The sequence below is a fragment of the Meriones unguiculatus genome, chromosome 5 (assembly GCF_030254825.1).
Source record: "Meriones unguiculatus strain TT.TT164.6M chromosome 5, Bangor_MerUng_6.1, whole genome shotgun sequence".
NCBI lineage: Eukaryota > Metazoa > Chordata > Mammalia > Rodentia > Muridae > Meriones > Meriones unguiculatus.
In genome coordinates, this window is record NC_083353.1 from 99,149,667 (window position 1) to 99,169,161 (window position 19,495).

General features: G+C 40.5%; 1 protein-coding gene across 1 annotated transcript; it reads left to right on the top strand.

Annotated features, from left to right (window-relative positions):
• The first annotated feature begins 7,653 nt into the window (after nucleotides 1–7,653).
• LOC110552137 (histone-lysine N-methyltransferase SETMAR) lies at nucleotides 7,654–19,374 on the top strand. Its single transcript, XM_021643220.2, has 2 exons — nucleotides 7,654–7,855; nucleotides 18,007–19,374. The coding sequence occupies exons 1-2, from the start codon at nucleotides 7,697–7,699 to the stop codon at nucleotides 18,778–18,780; spliced, it is 933 nt and encodes a 310-aa protein (XP_021498895.1). The 5' UTR covers nucleotides 7,654–7,696; the 3' UTR covers nucleotides 18,781–19,374.
• Nucleotides 19,375–19,495: the final 121 nt, after the last annotated feature.

Sequence of the window (19,495 nt, forward strand, 5' to 3'; positions counted from 1 at the left end):
CAAGAAGCAGAAATAAGATGAGTGAGTCATAAGTGAAAAGTCATTCAAGCAGACATATGTGCACCTGTACTCTATATGATGAGGTGATGTATAGAATGTGATTTGCCTCTGGCTCAGTTCCAAAGAACAATGTCAAACACGAGATGGTTTCTCTCTCTCTCTCTCTCTCTCTCTCTCTCTCTCTCTCTCTCTCTCTCTCTCTCTCTCTCCCTGCCAGCTGTCACCACCAAGTTACCAAGTTGGCTTACTCTGTACTTGGCTTTTTTGTTTTTTAATGTTTGAAAGCCAGCACTGGAGCAGATGGCTGGACTGAATGCCAGAGCAGTGGTAAAACTGTCTCACCTGAACAGGTACTGACAGATTATATTAAAGCAAAAGCCTTTGCTACAAGAGCCTATAAAGTTGGAAGTCCAAAAGCACAAGCGGGGTATCATATCCCTAATTTGCTAAGAGATTTTTTTTTTTAAGTTTACAGATTTCATCTCCAATTTGAGTACTTTCCTGTGTCATCAACAGTATAATTTCTAGGCTCAGTATAAAAGTGAATTGTAGTTCTAAGTTGGGCATGTATGTGAACTTCAACACATGAAATGGAACCTTTTGGAGCTTAAACTTCACTAAAGAGAATGTGTTTGAAAATACTTGACTGAAAATAAAAGAAGCTGTAAATTGAAATGTGTAGCTCAGTGGGGAAAGTGAGAGTTTCCAGCTGAGGAGATTAAGCTAGAATTAAACTAGAAAAGTAGGAGAAGGGAGTTTAGAGCCATGAGAGATGACAGATCATCCACAAGACACAAGTGTGAGTATAATAAACAGCTGAGGAGTGAAAGAGTCAAGACTGATATGACACAGAATGACTGTTCAATTTCCCACAAAAATAACTGCCTCCATTCTTCCATTCTGAATCCCAGAATTGGAAGAGCCAGATATTCTGCCTGAGTGACACCAACATAAACCACTGCTCTGCCTTCACTTTCTTTAAAAACAGCAATCGCCAAGGAGATAGGAAAAATAGGACAAGAAAACATTTTGATGGTCATTCATAAATTGGTGGCTTTTCTCAGCACGTTCACAACTCCCAAGGGAGACATAACCACATAGATACAATAGATTTATACCATTCAGCGCTCTAAGGTAGCCCACGGCTAGCAAATTACAGTAAAATCAGTTAAATGCCAACAATACAGACTCCTCTGTAGCTTAATGGACTGTTGGCAGCTGTGAGGCTCTACGCCTGGAATATTCAGCAGTGAGATCAAGGCTTCCTTTGTGGCAGACTAATTAACCCCATTCTATTTTCAAAGCCCAGGGGCACAGCCTTTTGGAAGGACATTTCTTAAGTCACATAATGCCATTTACTATGTAAATCATGGGACTTTCAAGTAAGATTTTTTTTTAATGTGTATACTTTTTAATTCCCTAATTTCTAATCCTTTGCCTTTTCCAAAGCAAACAGAAGAAAGGCACAGTGGAAAGACAGGAACTTCCTAGGAACTTTCTGGCCAGCCAGAAAGTTTGGCCAAAATGCTTAGCTCCAAGGTCAAAAAATAAAGTGGAGAGCAACAGAGGAACATACCTGATATTGACCTATGGCTTCCACTTGCACCTGACCAGTACATGCACATGCACACACACACACACACACACACACACACACACACACTGCATAGACAATAACTTAATAAGTAAACACAAATAAATAACATGGCAAAAAAAAAAGTGTGGCAGAAGTTGAAGAAGTCTTGCCTAGCCTCACAAAGAGAGCCATATCTTACATCTAATTTTATTAAAAATAAAATAATATAACTTCCCATGGCTTTTTCAAACATCATCCTTAGTGTTATTTCTTCCTCCTCCCTCCCTCTTCCTCAGCACTGCCTTCTCTGGGCCCTCCTTCTGTTAAGGACACCTCCCCCCATTTTTCCTGTTTTCCCCTTCATACACCTGTATCTCACTATTCCCCTCCCCACAAGTCTTTCCTCCTCCCTCCCCCACCATAGTCCCTCTTTTTGTTTTGTTTCTGTGGTCATTCCAGGTTATATGCTCACACCGACAGATTCTGGGCTCCACAAATGAGAGAGAACACACAGCATTTGTCTTCCTGGGCCTGAGTTACCTAGCAGTTTAATATTTTCTAGTTCCATCCACTTTCCTGCAAAGTTCTTGTAGCTGAATGGTATTCCATGATGTATATGTACCACATTTCTATTACCTAGTCAGTGGAGGACATTTAGGCTGTTTCCACTTTCCATTGGTTCACTTATTTCCTTGACTCTTGGTTTCTTAAGTTCTTTATGTATTCTGAGTATTAATCCTCTAATAGATATATTACTGGAAAATATTCTGTCCCAGTATGTGCGATTCTTCTTTACTCATTTGATTGTTTCTTTTGCTGTACAGAAGCTTTGTTGTCTTATGAGATCCAGCTTGTCAATTGTTGGCCTCAATTTCTGGGCAAATGGAGTCTATTCAGAAAGTCCTTTCCATATTTTACAGAATACTGCCTCTGGTAATGCTCCCCCTCAAGAGCCATAGACTAGCTAACAAAATTCCCAGCACCAGACATGAAAAACCTTCTTTTGAGTTTGATTCAGCTACTTTTCTAATGCTGTGAAAAAGCACCATGACCAAGGCAACTTATAAAAGAATACATTTAATTTGAGGCTTATAACTGCTTCGAGAGGGAGACTCAATCTTCCCCAGAGCTGAGCCCCCAACTGGTTATGTAATATCAAGTAATCAGCTATAAAATACATATATACAACCAACACTCAATGCCTGAGCAGACTGTACTTATCTGTTTATTAATTTATATATGTAGGTTTGTGTCACAATAATAATTAAAGAAAAAGAGGCCATATAATTAAGAGGGAGTCAGAGAGACCTGGGAGGAATCACAGAGAGGAGAGGGAAGATTGGAAAAAATGTAGATAAAGTACACATATATGATTTTTAGGAGGCAAAAATTCCATTACTCATAACTACAACAATACCCAAAGAATAAGCATGCACCTCATTGCCCAAGTCCCAGCTCTCCCAGGGAACAGAGAACCAGATGATATTTACTCCAACTATGATTATGTAATAGGAAAAGTTGGCCATTTTCAGGGAATCCAAGCCTCACAGGGAGACAGTCTATTCAGTGTGGTGAACAACGAACAGACCTATGATTTGCTCTAGAGGGAGGCAACAGCCCTAACTTCTGAGACAGACTCCATGCTAGAAAGTTTGGAACATAGGGACTCAGTGCCTCTGCATGGATAATATGCAAAAAAAAAAAAAAAAAAAAAAAGTCTCACTACATGAAATAACAAGGGAAAGCTATCATGTAATTAATATAACTAGAATAGTGATTTCCTAAGTGTTAGCAACTGCATACATTGTGCCAAGTGTTAAACATATATTTTAATATTTAGTTGGCATAAAACAATCTGTAATATGAAAAGAGGATCCCTAAGTTTAATACCCAGAACCACTTAAACTAGGGATATGAGGGTTATAAACCGCACCTAGCAAGTAGAGGTGGAAGAAACAGAAGTTCAAGATCAACCATGGCTATACAGTGCCTTAAAGGCCATGCCTGAGATACATGGCACCCTGTCTAAAAGCAGAGAAAGCATCCTGTAATGATGAGATTTGGGGATACTACTGTCAGGCCTTAGGAAAGCCTTTGGAGTAAGAATGTGGGGAGAAACAGTCTCCATTGTCCTCCTCAATTGGTAAATAAATCAATAAGTAAAGATCCACCTACTTAACAGCAGCGATGCTCACTTAAGTACATTAACACACAGATATGATGAGAGGAAATGGGTTGTTTCTTCTAAATGCTTCCTAAACGAACAGCTAATGTGCTCACACTAATTAATCTTTATGTTTTTGTTATCTTATCAACAAAAGAAGTAATGGATTTCATTAAACCAAACCTAAATGATAATATAAAAAAATATATAAGATTTTTATTCTGCTGAAAACATTTAATAGCTGTCTAACCACAAGGGCACAAAAACAGCATCGTGATTTTGTAAGACACAATTCTCAGGCTATATTAATACTTTGCTGTATTTTTTTATGACCCACATGCCATACATTTTCACATAAATTTTAGTTGGTAACAGACATAATTTTCTGTCCAATTTACATAACTCTTTATCTTCTTTTTGTTGCTATTGTTTTTGTTTGTTTCATAATTGGGTTTTATATTATAGCCCAGGTTAGCCTCAAACTTGTAGCCATTCTCCTATCTCAAAAGACATCTGGGTCCTACTGACAAGCATGTTTCTCCTTACATTTGAGCCGTCCTCTAAGAAGGTGAAAAAGTCACAGACAGCTCTGTGGCCTGCTGAAGGGATAACTACAAGCCCTGTTCCCACAGAAAAAGGCATATGCAGAACCTGTTAGTGGCTATGGCTCCTATCCTATAAATGACTTGTGAGCCCAATGTCAAGTAGGGTCAGTGAGTATACCATGAGCTTGAATACTTAGCTTACCCTAGAAAAACTAAAACCTATGATGAATATTCCAGTGACCATGCAATGGCTACAATGAAAACCCCTATTATAAAATTCTAGAGTCTAGTTCCTTGCTTGGTCTATAAAGGTCATTTTTTAAAACTATACTATTCTCTACATCCCCAACTGTTCTGTTATTGCTGCATTTTTGAAGGTGAAATATGTATCTAATTATTGCTATTGCTGCTAAAAGTAGATTTAAGTAAGAGGTAATGAAAATTAAAAATACTATGAAGGCAGAACCAAGACTTAGACACTGCTAGCTCCTGACTATGCAGGCCTTTCGAATGGAAGGAATTTAAGGAAACCCTTCCACTTGTTGTGTGGCTGCTCTCTGTTAGGTGGCCAATAAAACAAAGCTTGCAGAAGAATAAATCAGTTCCAGCCATTTTAAGCTTGAGGAGCTTATAAGACAGAAGGTAGAAGCATCTAATATTCAGAACTGAAGCAGAGAAGAAATGTCAGGGCTGGAGACTGCCATGCCAATCTTTTGTATCTAAAACCATACTGGCAGGGGAGGCTCATGCACCTCTCCTGAAGGCTGAAGCAGGAGGAGCCATTAAACCCACACATTGAATACCAGTCTAGGCAACAAATCAAGATCCTATCTTGAAATAAAGATGATTTCTGAGTCCATGACCAAAACTACAAGACCAAAAAGCAAGTGGGGGAAGAAAGAGTTTATTTGTCTTACACTTCCACATTGCTGTTCATCATCAAAAGAAGTCAGGACAGGAATTCAAACAGACAGCAAGCTGGAGGAAGAGCTGATGCAGAAGCCATGGAGGGGTACTCCTTACTGGCTTGCTTCCCATAGCTTGCTCATCCTGCTTTTTTATAGAACCCAGAACCACAGGCCAAGGAAGGAATGACCCTCAATGATCTAGGCCCTCCCCATCAAATCACTAATTAAGAAAACAGCCAGATCTTAATGGGAAGCATTGTCTCAAGTGAGGTTCCCTCCTTTCAGATAACTCTAGTTTGTGTGTCAAGTTGACAAAAGACCAGCCAGCACACCAGGAAAGTTGAAAATGGAGGGGAAAAGCTCCCAGGATCAGGAGTGATTCCCATATTTAGAGAGTGGCATGAGGAGAGTGGCAAAAGTACACTTTTAAATACAAATTATAGGAGGTAAGCAGCTGGGGAGAATGGGCAGAGGACAAGCACTTGCTGTATGGGGGTGAGGACAGGTGTTCAAAGTCCCCAGGACCAAAGTAAAGGCCCAACAGGTGTGGCAAATGCCTGCAATCCCAGCATGCCCTGGGCTGAGAAAGCTGTTCCTAGGTCTACCTCACAAGCTGGCTAGCAAGATTAGCCTGGAATCTAGGAGCTCTGGGTTCAGCAAAGAACTCCATCTCTACAAATAAAATGGTGATCAAAGAAAACACCCAATGTCAACTTTGGTCTTCCACATAAAGCTTTCACACACTGTACATGTATACACACACACACACACACACACATACACACTCACTGTTTTGTACTAAGTTTCTGTACACTAGACCACAACAGAGCAGATTAAAAATCAAAGTAGAGTCACTTGTCACCAGGCTGAAACTAAGTTGTTTATCTGCCCTTCTGGAGAAATAAAGAATTAGAGAGATAACAGACAAATTTCCCAGGATAATAAAATTCCTCTGCCTTAATCTTAAGACACAAACACTGCTCTGGTGCTAAGCAATCACTTATTTTCCTACTGCTCTGCATTACTGCCCATGCCATGCAAGGATAAAGTAACTTTGAAAGGACCAGTCTTCTTTTGTTCATTGCTTCTACTTTTCCATCCCTTCTCTTCCTACAAAACCAATGTTATGTTCAGAAAATCAGAATGCTTATTCTATTTTATAGGATGAAATGTTGCTTAAATTATAGAACTGAAAATAAGGCCAGTTAAGATATTTAGATGCAGTGGCACCTGCAGGAAATCAGGAGAATGGAGAGTTCAAGGCCACACTGGGTTACATACTAAGATCCAGTCTCAAAACAAATCCAACTAACCAAATATATATATTTGTGTGTAAATAAATATATATGTATATATCCTATATATACATGTGTTTAAATGAATACGTGTGTGTATATATATATCCTATATATACATATGGTTGTAAATAAATAAATAAATACATAGACATCTTATGTACGTATGTATAGAAAGGATATATACACATATATATATTCATTTACACAAACATACACACACTTGTAATTTTGTCCTCTAAAACACTGAGATGTAAAACCCAGGACCATACATTTTGTAAAATTCCTCCATTGAATTATAATAATTCCAGAAACTGGGGTAATGTGGTTATTCTCATTGTTAATTCAGTAACAACCTAGCTATAAGCACAAATAATGGGCTACTCACCGACTACTTTCCTCTTCCTCTGAAACCTGTAAGAAAAAAACGCCCACTCTGCTACGTAGGCCCTGTTGTCTGTATGTCTGTCTATGGCATTAATGTCTCTTCTAATAAATCTCCTATGAGAAGGACAATCCATCTCAATATCCATCTTCAGCCTCCAACCTTTCAGTCATCAGGACTGGATCCCACAGGGGATCCTGTTCTCACAGAAAGCAGTAGGGTTAGAAAATTAAAAAAAAAAAAAAAAAAAAGGGTAGGACAAGCATAATGGAGAGGTTTCACAACGTTAAAATACCCGACATGATTCAGAAACTCAAGACTGGATTTTTTTTTTCTTTTCTTTTCTTTTTTTCATGATTGGGCGAGAAGGTAGGCTTGCAAGGAGAGGACTCTATCTAACAGAAATTCTACCAGCAGTCATCCAACTTCTACACGGGTTCTAGATGTTTAGATATTCTGCTGTGTACTTTTTCCCTCAGCTTAGGAGGTGCATCTCCCTCCAAACATCTACTAAACCCTCAAAAAGCTGAACAAACGAACAGGCTTCTTGAGACTCCTTAGGAAAACTAAAACATTTCAAGTTCTCCAAGTTTTGGTGTACCTGTCATGGTTACGTAATTGTCAGTTATGTTTCTGTCTCAATACAGTGGGATCCAGACCAGAAGCATCCCAACAATGCTGAGGTAGGAATCCCCCTCATCTTCTCCTTGTGGGGAGGGAAAACTACAACTCCCATGAGGAAGTGGGGCCACGCAATCCACAACTCCCAGCATCCTTCAGGAGGCCCTAGGTGGTCAGGCTAGTAGGCGGAGGGAGACCGTAAATGTCAGCGGAAGCTGTGAAGAAGCGTCCCCTCGGGGTAGCAGCGTTTGAGGAGGACTCTGCGGCCTTGATAGAACAACACGACGTAGCGCGCGGCCTGGAGAACTTGCCTGTGACACTGTGGCCTCCGGGGGTGGGGCCCAGGCCTAAGCCTTTCCAGGTAGAGGCGGGACTTAGTGGCTGAAAGGGCCGCTCACAGCGCCCGGAGGCGGGGCCGGGGCTTTTTTTTTTTTTTTTTGTACTTGTGGGCGGAGTTAGGAGGCTGGTCCTGTTCCCCCGGAGGCGGGGCGGGGCCTTTCCACACGGGGGCGTGGCTAAAGGGCGGTGCTAAGGGCGGCTGCTCTTAGGTCCTCCTCCCCGCAGGCGGGGCTAGGTTAGAGGGCTGCCCAGAGCCTGGAGGGGCCGGCTAAAGGGTTAGTTACTCTTATTTCCCCTCAGGCGGAACCCGCACCTTCCCACAGGGCAGGAGGAGATGAAGACCTGCCCCAGCCTCCAGGGGAGGAACTAGAGAGCTGCTCATAGCTAGGATCCCTTTCCTAGGAGCCGATAAAAGTCGACATAGGCGCGTAGCTCCCCCACGTGTTAGTAGTTATAGGCTTTTTTTTTCTTAATATTTTTTTTAAATATTAGCATACACGCTATTTGGTCTTATTGTAGTATGTTTAAATGTTCATTAGCAGATGTTAATTATATATAATAATGGGTTTCATGATGGTGTTTTCACACATGTACCTAATGTGTTTTGATCATATGCGCCACCAACTCCTATCCTCCTTCATCTTCCTGGCCAGTGCCCCTTCAACTTTTATCTCTCTCTTTCTCTGGATCTCTCGCTCTCTCTCTCTCACACACACACACACGCGCCCGTGTGTGTGTGTATGTGTGTGTGTGTATGTAGAGAGGGAGACCCAATGAGTTTCATCAAGGTTGTTTATTGGAACAGCAGTCTTACTTACTTTTTTGTTTATTACTCATTTGTTAATTGAGAATACCATACAATATATGTTGAAAAAAAGCTGTTGGCCTGAAGATAAAGTTCTTAAATGAACAAAATTTAATATTTTTCTATGAACCTGTAATAAGACCTTGACAAGGATTTTACCTTACACTGCCTGTAAAATGGCAGTTTCCTTAAGTGTGTGTGGCAGAGGAGTGACTTTTCAGAAAGAGCTTTTTTCCCTCTGGCTTATTCTCAGAATTAGTGAGGGGTCAGAGCAAATCTGTTCCCTGTCTGGTCTCAGCTGTCTCAGCTGTAAGAAAGTTACGATTTCTGGTTATGAATCTCTGCCCCTAGAGTCAAACTTAGCTGAGGTCTCCTTCATGCTGAGTGTTCTTGGGCACATATAAATTAACCTCTTCAAATCCTTAAGAGCCTTTCATGTAGAGTTTAATAGTACCTCGCTATACAGCTGCTTTGGGAATTGCTGTTTCTAGTTCTCTGTAAGAACTCAATAAATACCTGTTACCACAACTACCCCAAAACCCTGCTCTAACCTTCAAGCCCTCTGGGCATAAGGAATTGGGAACAACCAAAGGGGATGCTGACAGGAGAGCATCCCCTTTGGATTTTGGACTTAGATAATGGCTTAGTCATCTTAGCTACTTCAAAGAGTCTGAGTTGCTTGTTTCCAAAATGAAAATTATTTAAAATTGTATACCTTTCCCCTGTCCAGTATCAGTACAAATTAGGGCTGCCTCTTCCTTTTAGGATTTTTGTGAGCAGCAAATGGGATAATAAATTTTATAGCAGATTCCAAAAGCCAAGGCAGGATTTTAATGTAAGAAGTAGTTGCTGTCCTCTTGTCTATGATTTGTGGCCAGTAATAGACATCTGCATTTGCATTGATAGTTTGTGGGTTAATAAGTAGATAACACTGTATATACCAATGAGCCCTTAAAGCTCGGTCAAGAACAAACATTGCAGGATGTCTGCTAAGATTACCTATATGTTTTTCTTTATTCATCAAACCGTTGGATGCCATAATATGCCAGGCACTGTATTAGGTGAGGCCTAGAAGATGGCATCGTTTGTTTGAAGAAAATAGCAGTTGGTTACTTTCATTTTAAGCTAGAAGTATCTAACATTAAAGAAAAGTATTGCTTCATTCTTAAGTAACTTCAATAAATATTCAGAAAGAATTAAAAGTATACCAAGTGATGAGTTGGGATGCAGAGAATACAAAAACATACTCCATGCCCTCAAAGCACTAACAGTAGTATGACTCTGTAATCGATTTTAGCTGTCTGTGCTACTGAATGAAGTGTCTGTGTGTTTGTGTGTGTGTGTTATGAACTGTAAGTAAATTATTCAGTCTTAAATTATATATTTTTCTTTGCCATTTTCTCTAAGAACTATCTGAAATGGTTGGCCTAGTGCATTTTCTTATATTAGCCTACTTTATTTTATGTATAAGAATAACTTAATTAGCCAGGCACTTGGGTGTAATTGCAGCAGTCCAGAGGTGGAAGCAGGAGAATTCTGAATGCCAAGGTCATCCTAGGCTACATAACTAGCTACATTCCTAGCAACTGGTTTTTAGAGACAGGGTAGTCTCCAAAAAACCAGTTGCTAGGAATGTAGCTCAATATATGCTTAAGTTCCCGGGTTTGATCCCCTGCAGCATCAAAAAGTTAAAAGGTTTTACATAAGTATCTTCTTTAAAATCCTTACAGTCATTAGTGTCCATAAACTTAGGGGATTTGATGTACTAATCATAGTTTTCAAATTAAAATTAGTACCTGTCTATTTTTAAAAGGAAGAGGGAGGAGAGAAGCAGCCGCCATATGATTGATCCTTAGACCAACCACTGAAGGCATACATTAAAGTCGGGAGAACAAAGCTGTTGAGAAAGGATATTCCTGGTGTCACAAAATGAGATACTGAACAAAGTAGAAGTAACTCAGCCAGGTAATTTTACCCTTGCAAAAGGGTGCACAGTGGCCCATACCAGCTGAACAAGCACACCCGGGGAAAGAACACGTAGCTGTGTCTTGCTCCCTTGGTAGCAGCTCAACCTCACAATCTGACATGATTGGCTCGTTCAGAATGGGTGGGCAGGGAAAGGCTGCTATAGAGAGTTGAGCTCTGAGAATGTCTACCATCCAGAGTTCGGCCAACAGGCAGATTAGTAAGATTTTCGCAAGATGGAGGAGTTTATAGGGTATTGGCATTTGGGGAGGCCAGCCATCTCCGAGAGAAAAGAATGCTTCTCAGAAAACATAATCGCATGCTTAACACTAGAAGACAAGCCTCACGGTGGCAATAGTGGTGTAGGATGTGTGCTAGGAATACTAGAGACACAATGTAGAATTCTGCATGTGCTACACAAATGCTCCGCCACTTACCCACACTCCCAGCTTGCCTTCAGCTAATTTTTTTTCCATGTATTCCATGAGCATAAAAGGAATCTTACAAAAAGTCAAAATATCTTACTCGTGGCACACTCTGGCTTCACGGGCCAACACAATCATTAAGGCGTGAAAAGCTCAAGGTAAAAATAATTTTATGTCTGCTTTGCTTTGGGGTGCCATGTAAAAAGAAAAGGGAACATTGGAATGTTCAGATTAGAAGCCAGCATATCATAACGTCCGCAGGGTTGAAAGCCAAGGAGAAAATAAACTAATTGGTTTTCTTGAGCTAAGTCAGGTCTAATCATTTGTCAGGTCCCTCAGTTCAACTTCAAATGTTATTTTTAAGACCTCAACTGGGCCTTGACCAGAATTATCTGGCTCACAGTCTCCTGATGGCTGTTAGAAGCAAAACAAACTTACAACACTAGAGGCCAAGTCCAAGGATTCTTGTAGTTGAGCTTTCAACACAACCAAAAAAGGAAGGAAAGTTGTTAGAGTACTTCCTTAAGCATGCCTAAGGTTCAGGAAACTTCCTTAAGATTCGTGCTCATATTTAAAGTCCTCATACTAGACTTGTGCTGACTCTCTGGGGCTCTAGTACAGAATGGTAATCAGAACAAGCCCAACTTACAGTTGAAGGTTATCCAGAGCTGCAGTGGAGCAGTCAGAACAGACTGGATGTCTGCTGTGTGTCCAGAACTACAAATTAGAAGGACACTTCATGACACACTGGAGAACTCATGTTTTCCCTTCAGACACATTAGTTTGAAAGATGACACCCTCTCACTTAACAAATTCAACATTCAGGTCAGTTCATGCTGGCCTAGTTCAGAGAGGAAGGCATCATGAAAAAGAAGAGCAAAGATAGTATATTTTTCAACATGCTTTATGGTGTTTCTGTTTTGGCTCCGAGATAATTACTATTTTCCTCAAGTTTTTTGTCAAAAAAAAAAAAGTCAAAATCTCTGTCTGAGATGTGATTTATAGGGAGTCAGTTCACACTGATCATTTTGCATTTATTTCTAACTCTTTCGTATGACAATGTAACTTTCGTATGACAGTGTCCTTCGTGTTTTTCTGCTGATTCCAAATCCCAATATTTGAATATTAATGTTAGTGGCAGTCTTTGTTGATAAATAAAGGAAGTCTGGGCTAGGTCAGCTCTTATTCTCCTCATTCAAAATGAGTAAGACACCAAGGATAGGAAAGTAATTCATAGACAGGATTTTTGTTTGGATATGTTTGCATCTAGGAAGTTTAACTCCAGAACCTATTTTTTTCTGTACCCACTACAATGCCACTTTATTTTTTCCTAAATTTATATGCCAGCCCCAGTTGTAATTATTTTTCTTTAAAAGTGAGATAGATTGACTAGATAGAGAGAGAGATAGTAAACAAAAGGTAATAGTTTTAAAGCAAATGCCAGGCCCTGAGTAGCACTATCTTTCTAGGCGTTCATGAAAACCACACCCAATATTAGTATTTTCCCTGTCATAACTGTTGATCCAAAACGTAGCAAATCATTTGCAAGGAGTCACAATGGCAGTGTGAGCCTGGCTCTGTATGTGTCTCCAGAATAGTCCAAGTTCTGCACTGAGAAACTTGGCCCCGTGTTCCTGGCCACGGTTGTGAGTTTTCTGCTGAACTGCTCCATCGTTCATTCCAGTATCTTAATCCTGGTTGGAAACCTGGTAGTTCTCTGACTACATTTTCTAGCTGTTTCTGATCACCATTCCAAGCTTTCACCCTACTTTACTAGCCAGGACTCTTTTGATTGCATGAAACATGAATAACCCTCAAACTGGCTCAAACAAAAGAGGGGGGAAATTACTTCACATAATGCAAATGTCCCAGAGTGGCTATCATAGGTCTGTCTGGATCAAGACTGTTAATATCTAGTAATATGTCACCGCTACACTTTCTGTTTGTAGGATTAAAAAGTCTGAGCCCATTTGGATATTTTACCCTGAGCTCGAAAACCCACCAGTCACTGAGATCCAAATCCCTGGGCTTGCCTTGACATGTTACCAATGCCCACCCTGGAAAACTCCAATAGATTCTCAACTGCCAAGATACTTTTCCTTTCAGAGCTGTAACACTTGTATGGAAGAAACCTTTCCCCTCAGAGCTATGATACACTGTTCAAACCTCTACTTCCTTTTCCATGATTGGCTAAGTGGGAAGTCTTGTCTGTACTATAAACCTGATACTGAGCCTTCTGTGGAGGGATCCTTCTTCTTTGTATCAGTAACCCAGATATTCATTTCTTTGTTCTGACTTAGGTGGTTTGTCTGGCCACAAACCAAACACTTCCTGGTTCTCTTTAGTTGTTGTTCTTGTTCTCAGTGTTATTTTTTGTTTTTTGACTTGGGTCTCTTACAGCCTCGGTTGATCATGAACTGTCTGAGGCCAAGGATGACCTTGAACTTCTATTCCCCTTCCATCTGTGGAATGCTGGGAACAACAAGTTTGTGTGCCTCAACTGGGGTTTGTGGGATACTGGGCTTGGAACCCAGGCCTTCCTATATGCTAAGCTAGTACTCTACCAACTAAGCTGCACCCTCAATCCAAAAACAAACACTTGAAAAAAATTAGTGATGTTCTGTGTAGGCAGGTCAGCTTCTGGAACCATCTGGAACCTTCATCCAAACCCCTGAGTGAAGAGTAGAGATCTTTGGGAGGAATTGGGGTTAAGCACTTCTGCTATGACCAAAGCCCTGGCCCGTCCTTGGTGTCCTGTAGGCAGAAGCAGCCTTCAGGTTTAAGAATCCTTGCAGATGAATTTGGTCCACAGGTTTCTAAGAGGAAGGAGAGTGCACACAGATTTCATACAGCTTACAAACTGGATACATTTCAGTTAAAATCAAGTAGCTCCTCCCAGTTCATAGCACACTCCCCACTATCAAAGTTTACAATTTGCCGAACATAAACATTTGAGTAAAATGTCTGATAATTGATGACTTCAAATTGTCTCTAAAAAGATTAACTACTTTCTCATTATATAGCTAACTCTCTGAAAAGATGGATAATCACATAATAATATATTATGTGATTAAATTAGACATGGTTTTAAAAGGGTTTTGGGAATTCAGTTTTGGTTTTGTGATATGGATTCTTAAGCCGAGAGCCTTTTGCATGCTTGGAAACCACCACTGAATTACCTTCCTACCTCAAAAGCTTATTCTCCCTTACAGTTATTTTTAAAATCAGTAAATTAGGGCTGGAGAGATGGCTCAGCAGTTAAGAGCACTCACTGGCTGCTCTTCCAGAGATCCTGAGTTAAATTCCCAGCAACCACATGGTGGCTCATAACCATCTATAACGTGATCTGATGCCACCTTCTGGCATGCAGATAGACCACTTCATATACATAAATAAAATCAGTAAATTAAAAAACAGTATTTTTTCTAACCTTTTTTGGAGAAAAAATGAAGATGAAGATAAAGTGCTTATATTTTATAACCAACACTGGTATCAAGGTCAATGATTACATCTTTTTAAAATTTTTTTTAATTTATTCTGTGCTGGTAAAATTGCTCAGTGGGTAGAGACACTTGATTACAAACTGGAAATTTGCCTAAAAGCCTGTATTGTCTTTTCAAAGATACCTGAAACTTATTTGGAATTTGCTGCCATTTGTGACCCAAGTGTAAAGGATCTCAAATTGTCAGACAATTTTAACTATAGAATTTGTAAATCAATCAATTTGTCTATTTATCTGCCTATCTCTGTTTCTCTATATCTCCTTCTGGTAAGGATCAAACACAGCACATTGCTTGTACAAGATAGGAAAATATATAAAAACATACAAAAGAACGTCTCCCAGTAAACCACGAATTGGGGGTGTACCTCAACAGTGCGGTGCATACCTAGCATATGTGAGGCCCTAGGTGCACTCTTCAGGACAGAAAAAATGAGTAAAATATAATAAAGTAAGTCCTGAAAATAGTTTTTTAATTTCTAAGTAGAAATAAACAACTAATTTTTAGAGGGGAAAAAAAAGATATTCTCCTGATGAGAAAACTACAGTAAGTCAGACTTGATTTTAAAAGGAATCAACTATGTTGGGGGAAAAAATCATTTTATAGTTCAGTGACTTCCGTGCTTTAGATGGATATGCTCCTTGAGGAACAGATCAGTTTAAAAATAGTCTTCATGAAAAGTTTTACAAGGGGATCATAAAATCTTCATTTTAGAGCTACTTCTTGAAATGCCTCAATAACCATTTACATTTTAACGTTGAATTGTTAAAGGGCCAAAAGTGGGCTCTGGGTAAGAGCACTAACTTCATTTGATGACAGGGGCATCTTTTTGTGAGAGTCCCTTCACCCCTGTAGGACATCCCTGCTCAGCTGAAGTGGTAAGACATAATGCAAGGGGAAGCTCTTTAACTCCACACCCCCAAATCACTGTCTAAGCAGAAGGCTGGCCTGCCCCCCACCCCAGACTCCCACTCTTCACCTTCTTAATCTTTTACCAGGAATGCCAATCCTCCCCCAGTTCTGTGCTTTTTAAAGTGTAGGCTTCTGCACTTAACTGTACAGCTCCATCAAGCCCCCACAGGGAGCGGCACTACATGCTGTTCAGTGTCATTGTAAAGATGGGCTAGGAGACATCCTGTTAACAGGGACAAAGATGGGCAATTCCAACATTGCTCAGGATCCGATAAAATCCTTATTCCCAAATGAAAAGCCATGCAGTTGGTGCCTAGCAGAATCACTCTTACCCAACTCTATTGGCACAGTAGAATGCCACTTTACTAAGGGTGAGAATAAAAACAATCCCCAGGAACTGTCTCTTACCAAAAAATGAATAGTTTAGAAGAACGCATTGGTGAAATTTCTCTTTTATTTGTAATAGAAAAAGTCAGTGTTGCTTCTAATCGTGAAGTTGGTCCTTACAGTGCAAGGCTTGCATCTAATCATGTGTTCTCTTTAAATTGACTGCTTCTAGGTAAAGCCAAGAGTTCAGTCTGTTTCTGCTGTACACTTTATATGTGTAAGCTCACTGGGTAGGTTTCCTTCACCCTTGATTAGTCAGATTTCTGTTATTGTAACAAAATTCCTGAGATATAGTCAGCTTAAAAAGTTGAAAGGTTATTGGGCATGGTGGCTCCCCTCTGTAATCCAAGCACTTTTGAGGATAAAACAGAAGGATTGACAAAAGTTTCATAATACCTGGAGACTGTCTTAATCTACTGCCACCACTACCTTCCTCACTTGCTCTCTACTTTTTCTGTTTGAGCCAGGGTCTCTTATTGAACTTGGAGCTCAATGATAGGCTAGACTGGCTAGCCATTAAGTCCTGGAGACCCTGCTGCTTCCACATCTCCAGCGCTAGAATGACAGATGCATACTGCCACACCAGACTCTTTTTCACATGTGTTCTGAGGGGACAGAGACAGGTCCTTGTGCTTTCATGGCAAGCACTCCACAAACTAAGCCATCTCCCCAGCCCTAAAGGATCCTTTAAGCTTCAGGGTTTAAAATTACGCTTCTTAACAGCTGTAAGGAAATAATTAGGACAGCAGCCTTTCCAGAGATTTTAGATTTCAAGCTTCATTCTTCCTATTTTATGACTGTAATGTTTTGAAAATACAGGTACATTCAAAACACCAAGAAATGTTTTCAAATTATTCCCTTATCATTCAATAAGAACAAAATTTCTTTATTTGGATCTGATACATCTATAATTTATATATTGATACCTATTTAATAGATTACATTTCATAATTATTTCTGTGGTTGATTTAACATTAATGACTTTCTTACTGCCAGAAAAAAAACACCTGGGATGACTTATCATGAATATATGTACGTATATACATTGTCAGATAAAGCTAAAAAGAAAAAAAAAGCCAAGGAAAAATGTTAAGCTTCATGTAGACGTCAAATTCAGTCGTTTTTGGTCAAAGCGCTAGGGACTAAACGATTCTGAGCGCTCAGCCCTAAATGGAACATGTTCATCAGTCCTCCCACCCTGCCAAGGCTCAGGGAACATCACAGAAGAGGAGGCGGGGAGACGTAAGGGCTGGAGGATGGGGAGGAGTGCTGCGAAATGCCATCTTCTGCGTAGGACCTGTTGAACTCGTGTGTTCCCAGCAGCTGGGGCTAGCTGTGAAGACACACACCAGATAAACCAGCCGGACTTTCAGCACGGATGGGGAAGGAGCTCAGGAGGCCCCTCCCCTGACTGAGGAGCTATTGGCAGATGACAGCTGCTGGTAGAAGGAAATCATTCTTTGTGGGGTGGCTACTACCCACATCATGCACATGTGGGCAGCACTAACTGGATTAGAAGGATATTTTAAAAGGACAAAAGGAGGACAGGAAGATGGGAGGTGGATGGGAGGTGTGGAGTCAGGAGGTTATGATCATATTTCATCACATACACACGCAATTCTCAAATAATAAAAAATAAAATTTCAGTTCCTAATATCCAAAACTATGAGGGAAACAAAACAAGCTTCAAAGATTTCAGTTCCTAATTATAGAAAAAAAATCTATTGTTATTTTTATTACTGTAAGACCACAAAACTTGAACTTTGAGAAGGTAATTTGTGGGACTGGAAAGAGTTATCTTCAGATAACTGGCTGCTTCTGCAGAGGATCAAAAGTTTGGTTTCCAGCACTTATGTCGGGCAGCTCATAACCTCCTGTGACTTCTCCAGAGGATCACATGTCCTCCTCTCATATCCATGGGTACCTGCACATATGTAACGCACACAGACACACACCTTCACGTAAGTGAAAAATCCAGATAACCCTTTAAATTAATTTCTTTAAGTAGGAGAGGCTCTTCTAAGGTAATGCTTCAGTACGTTATGTTCTTGCAGGTCTGTTTTGCTCTATCTTCACATATGCTGGAATTTTAAAATGTCTCCACTAAAAGCTGCACACATATTAACATCCATATGAAATACATGAATGCCACTCTAACCAGTATTTCTAATTTTTGCAGTATGCTCCTGATCATGTAGCGGGGCCTGGAGCAGACATCGACCCCACACAAATAACCTTTCCTGGATGTGCTTGCATCAAAACGCTGTGTGCCCCTGGCACTTGTTCCTGTCTCCGCCACGAGAATAACTATGATGACAATTTATGCCTTAGGGACATGGGATTGGAAGCAGAGTATGCCAAGCCAGTTTTTGAATGCAACGTCCTGTGCCAGTGTGGTGATCAGTGTAGAAATAGGGTGGTCCAGAGTGGTCTGCAGTTCCTTCTCCAGGTGTTCCAGACAGATAAAAAAGGCTGGGGGCTTCGGACCTTGGAATCCATACCCAAGGGAAGATTTGTCTGTGAGTATGCTGGAGAGGTTTTAGGATTTTCTGAAGCACAGAGAAGAATTCGTCTACAAACAACACATGACCCAAATTACATCATTGCTGTCAGGGAGCACATTTACAGTGGACAGGTCATGGAAACTTTTGTCGACCCTACCTACATCGGAAATATTGGGAGATTCCTGAATCACTCTTGTGAGCCAAATCTGTTGATGATTCCTGTCCGAATTGACTCAATGGTACCTAAGCTGGCCCTTTTTGCAGCTAAAAACATTTTGCCAGGAGAAGAACTCTCTTATGACTATTCAGGAAGATTTCTTAATCAAACAAGCAGTAAAGACAAGGAAAGGATAGATCACGGACAACCAAGAAAGCTTTGTTACTGTGGTGCCCAGTCATGTGCCACTTTTCTGCCCTATGACAGTTCACTATATTCAGGCACCAGTTAGGAAGGGAGGTCCTACCTGCTGGCCTTTCCATGGACAGAAGTCAGAGGGAATCAAGTATTAAGTGACTCAGCTGCATCTGGGTCCGCCTCCTGCAAGCAGCCTACTCTCAGGGGATGCGTACCTTGTCCATCCCTGTAAGAAAAACCAGGGGTTACCTGGCCCTGCTTCTACTCAGCAACACGGCCCAGACTGTAAAATGTCTGATAATACCCTTTCTCCCAGAATACATGATTTTGTAGCTGAAGGTGGGTAAGTGACTGTGTTCAAACTAGCAGGCTACAAGTGGAAATGATAAATCCTTGTGCATCGTCTTGTATTTCTTCTTGAAAACCAGAACTCCTACTTGATGGCTGGAGTTTTAGCAGCCATCCTAAATAGTGGGAAAGGGCCATGCAGAGCAGATCAACAAGATTTCTTCTACTGTAGAAAATGCTGCTAGTACTGGCCTGATGCCTCTGCCCTCGTAAGTGAGAAGCCAACAATGTTAAGCCACTGTTGCCTCTCATTTGAGCAAACCTTATCATGATTCAAGATGACCTCAGCCTTGCCTCCTGGCTAGTTTTGTCAGTAATAAAGCTGTTTTGTTTTTCTGTCTGTTTGACTCCTGCTCTTATTCCTTGTTTGGAAGAATGTTAAGTTATTAACCTGCTAAAACTTAATAATCAACAAGAATGAAGTACAACCATGAGAATGATTTCCACTTAGAATCAGGTCA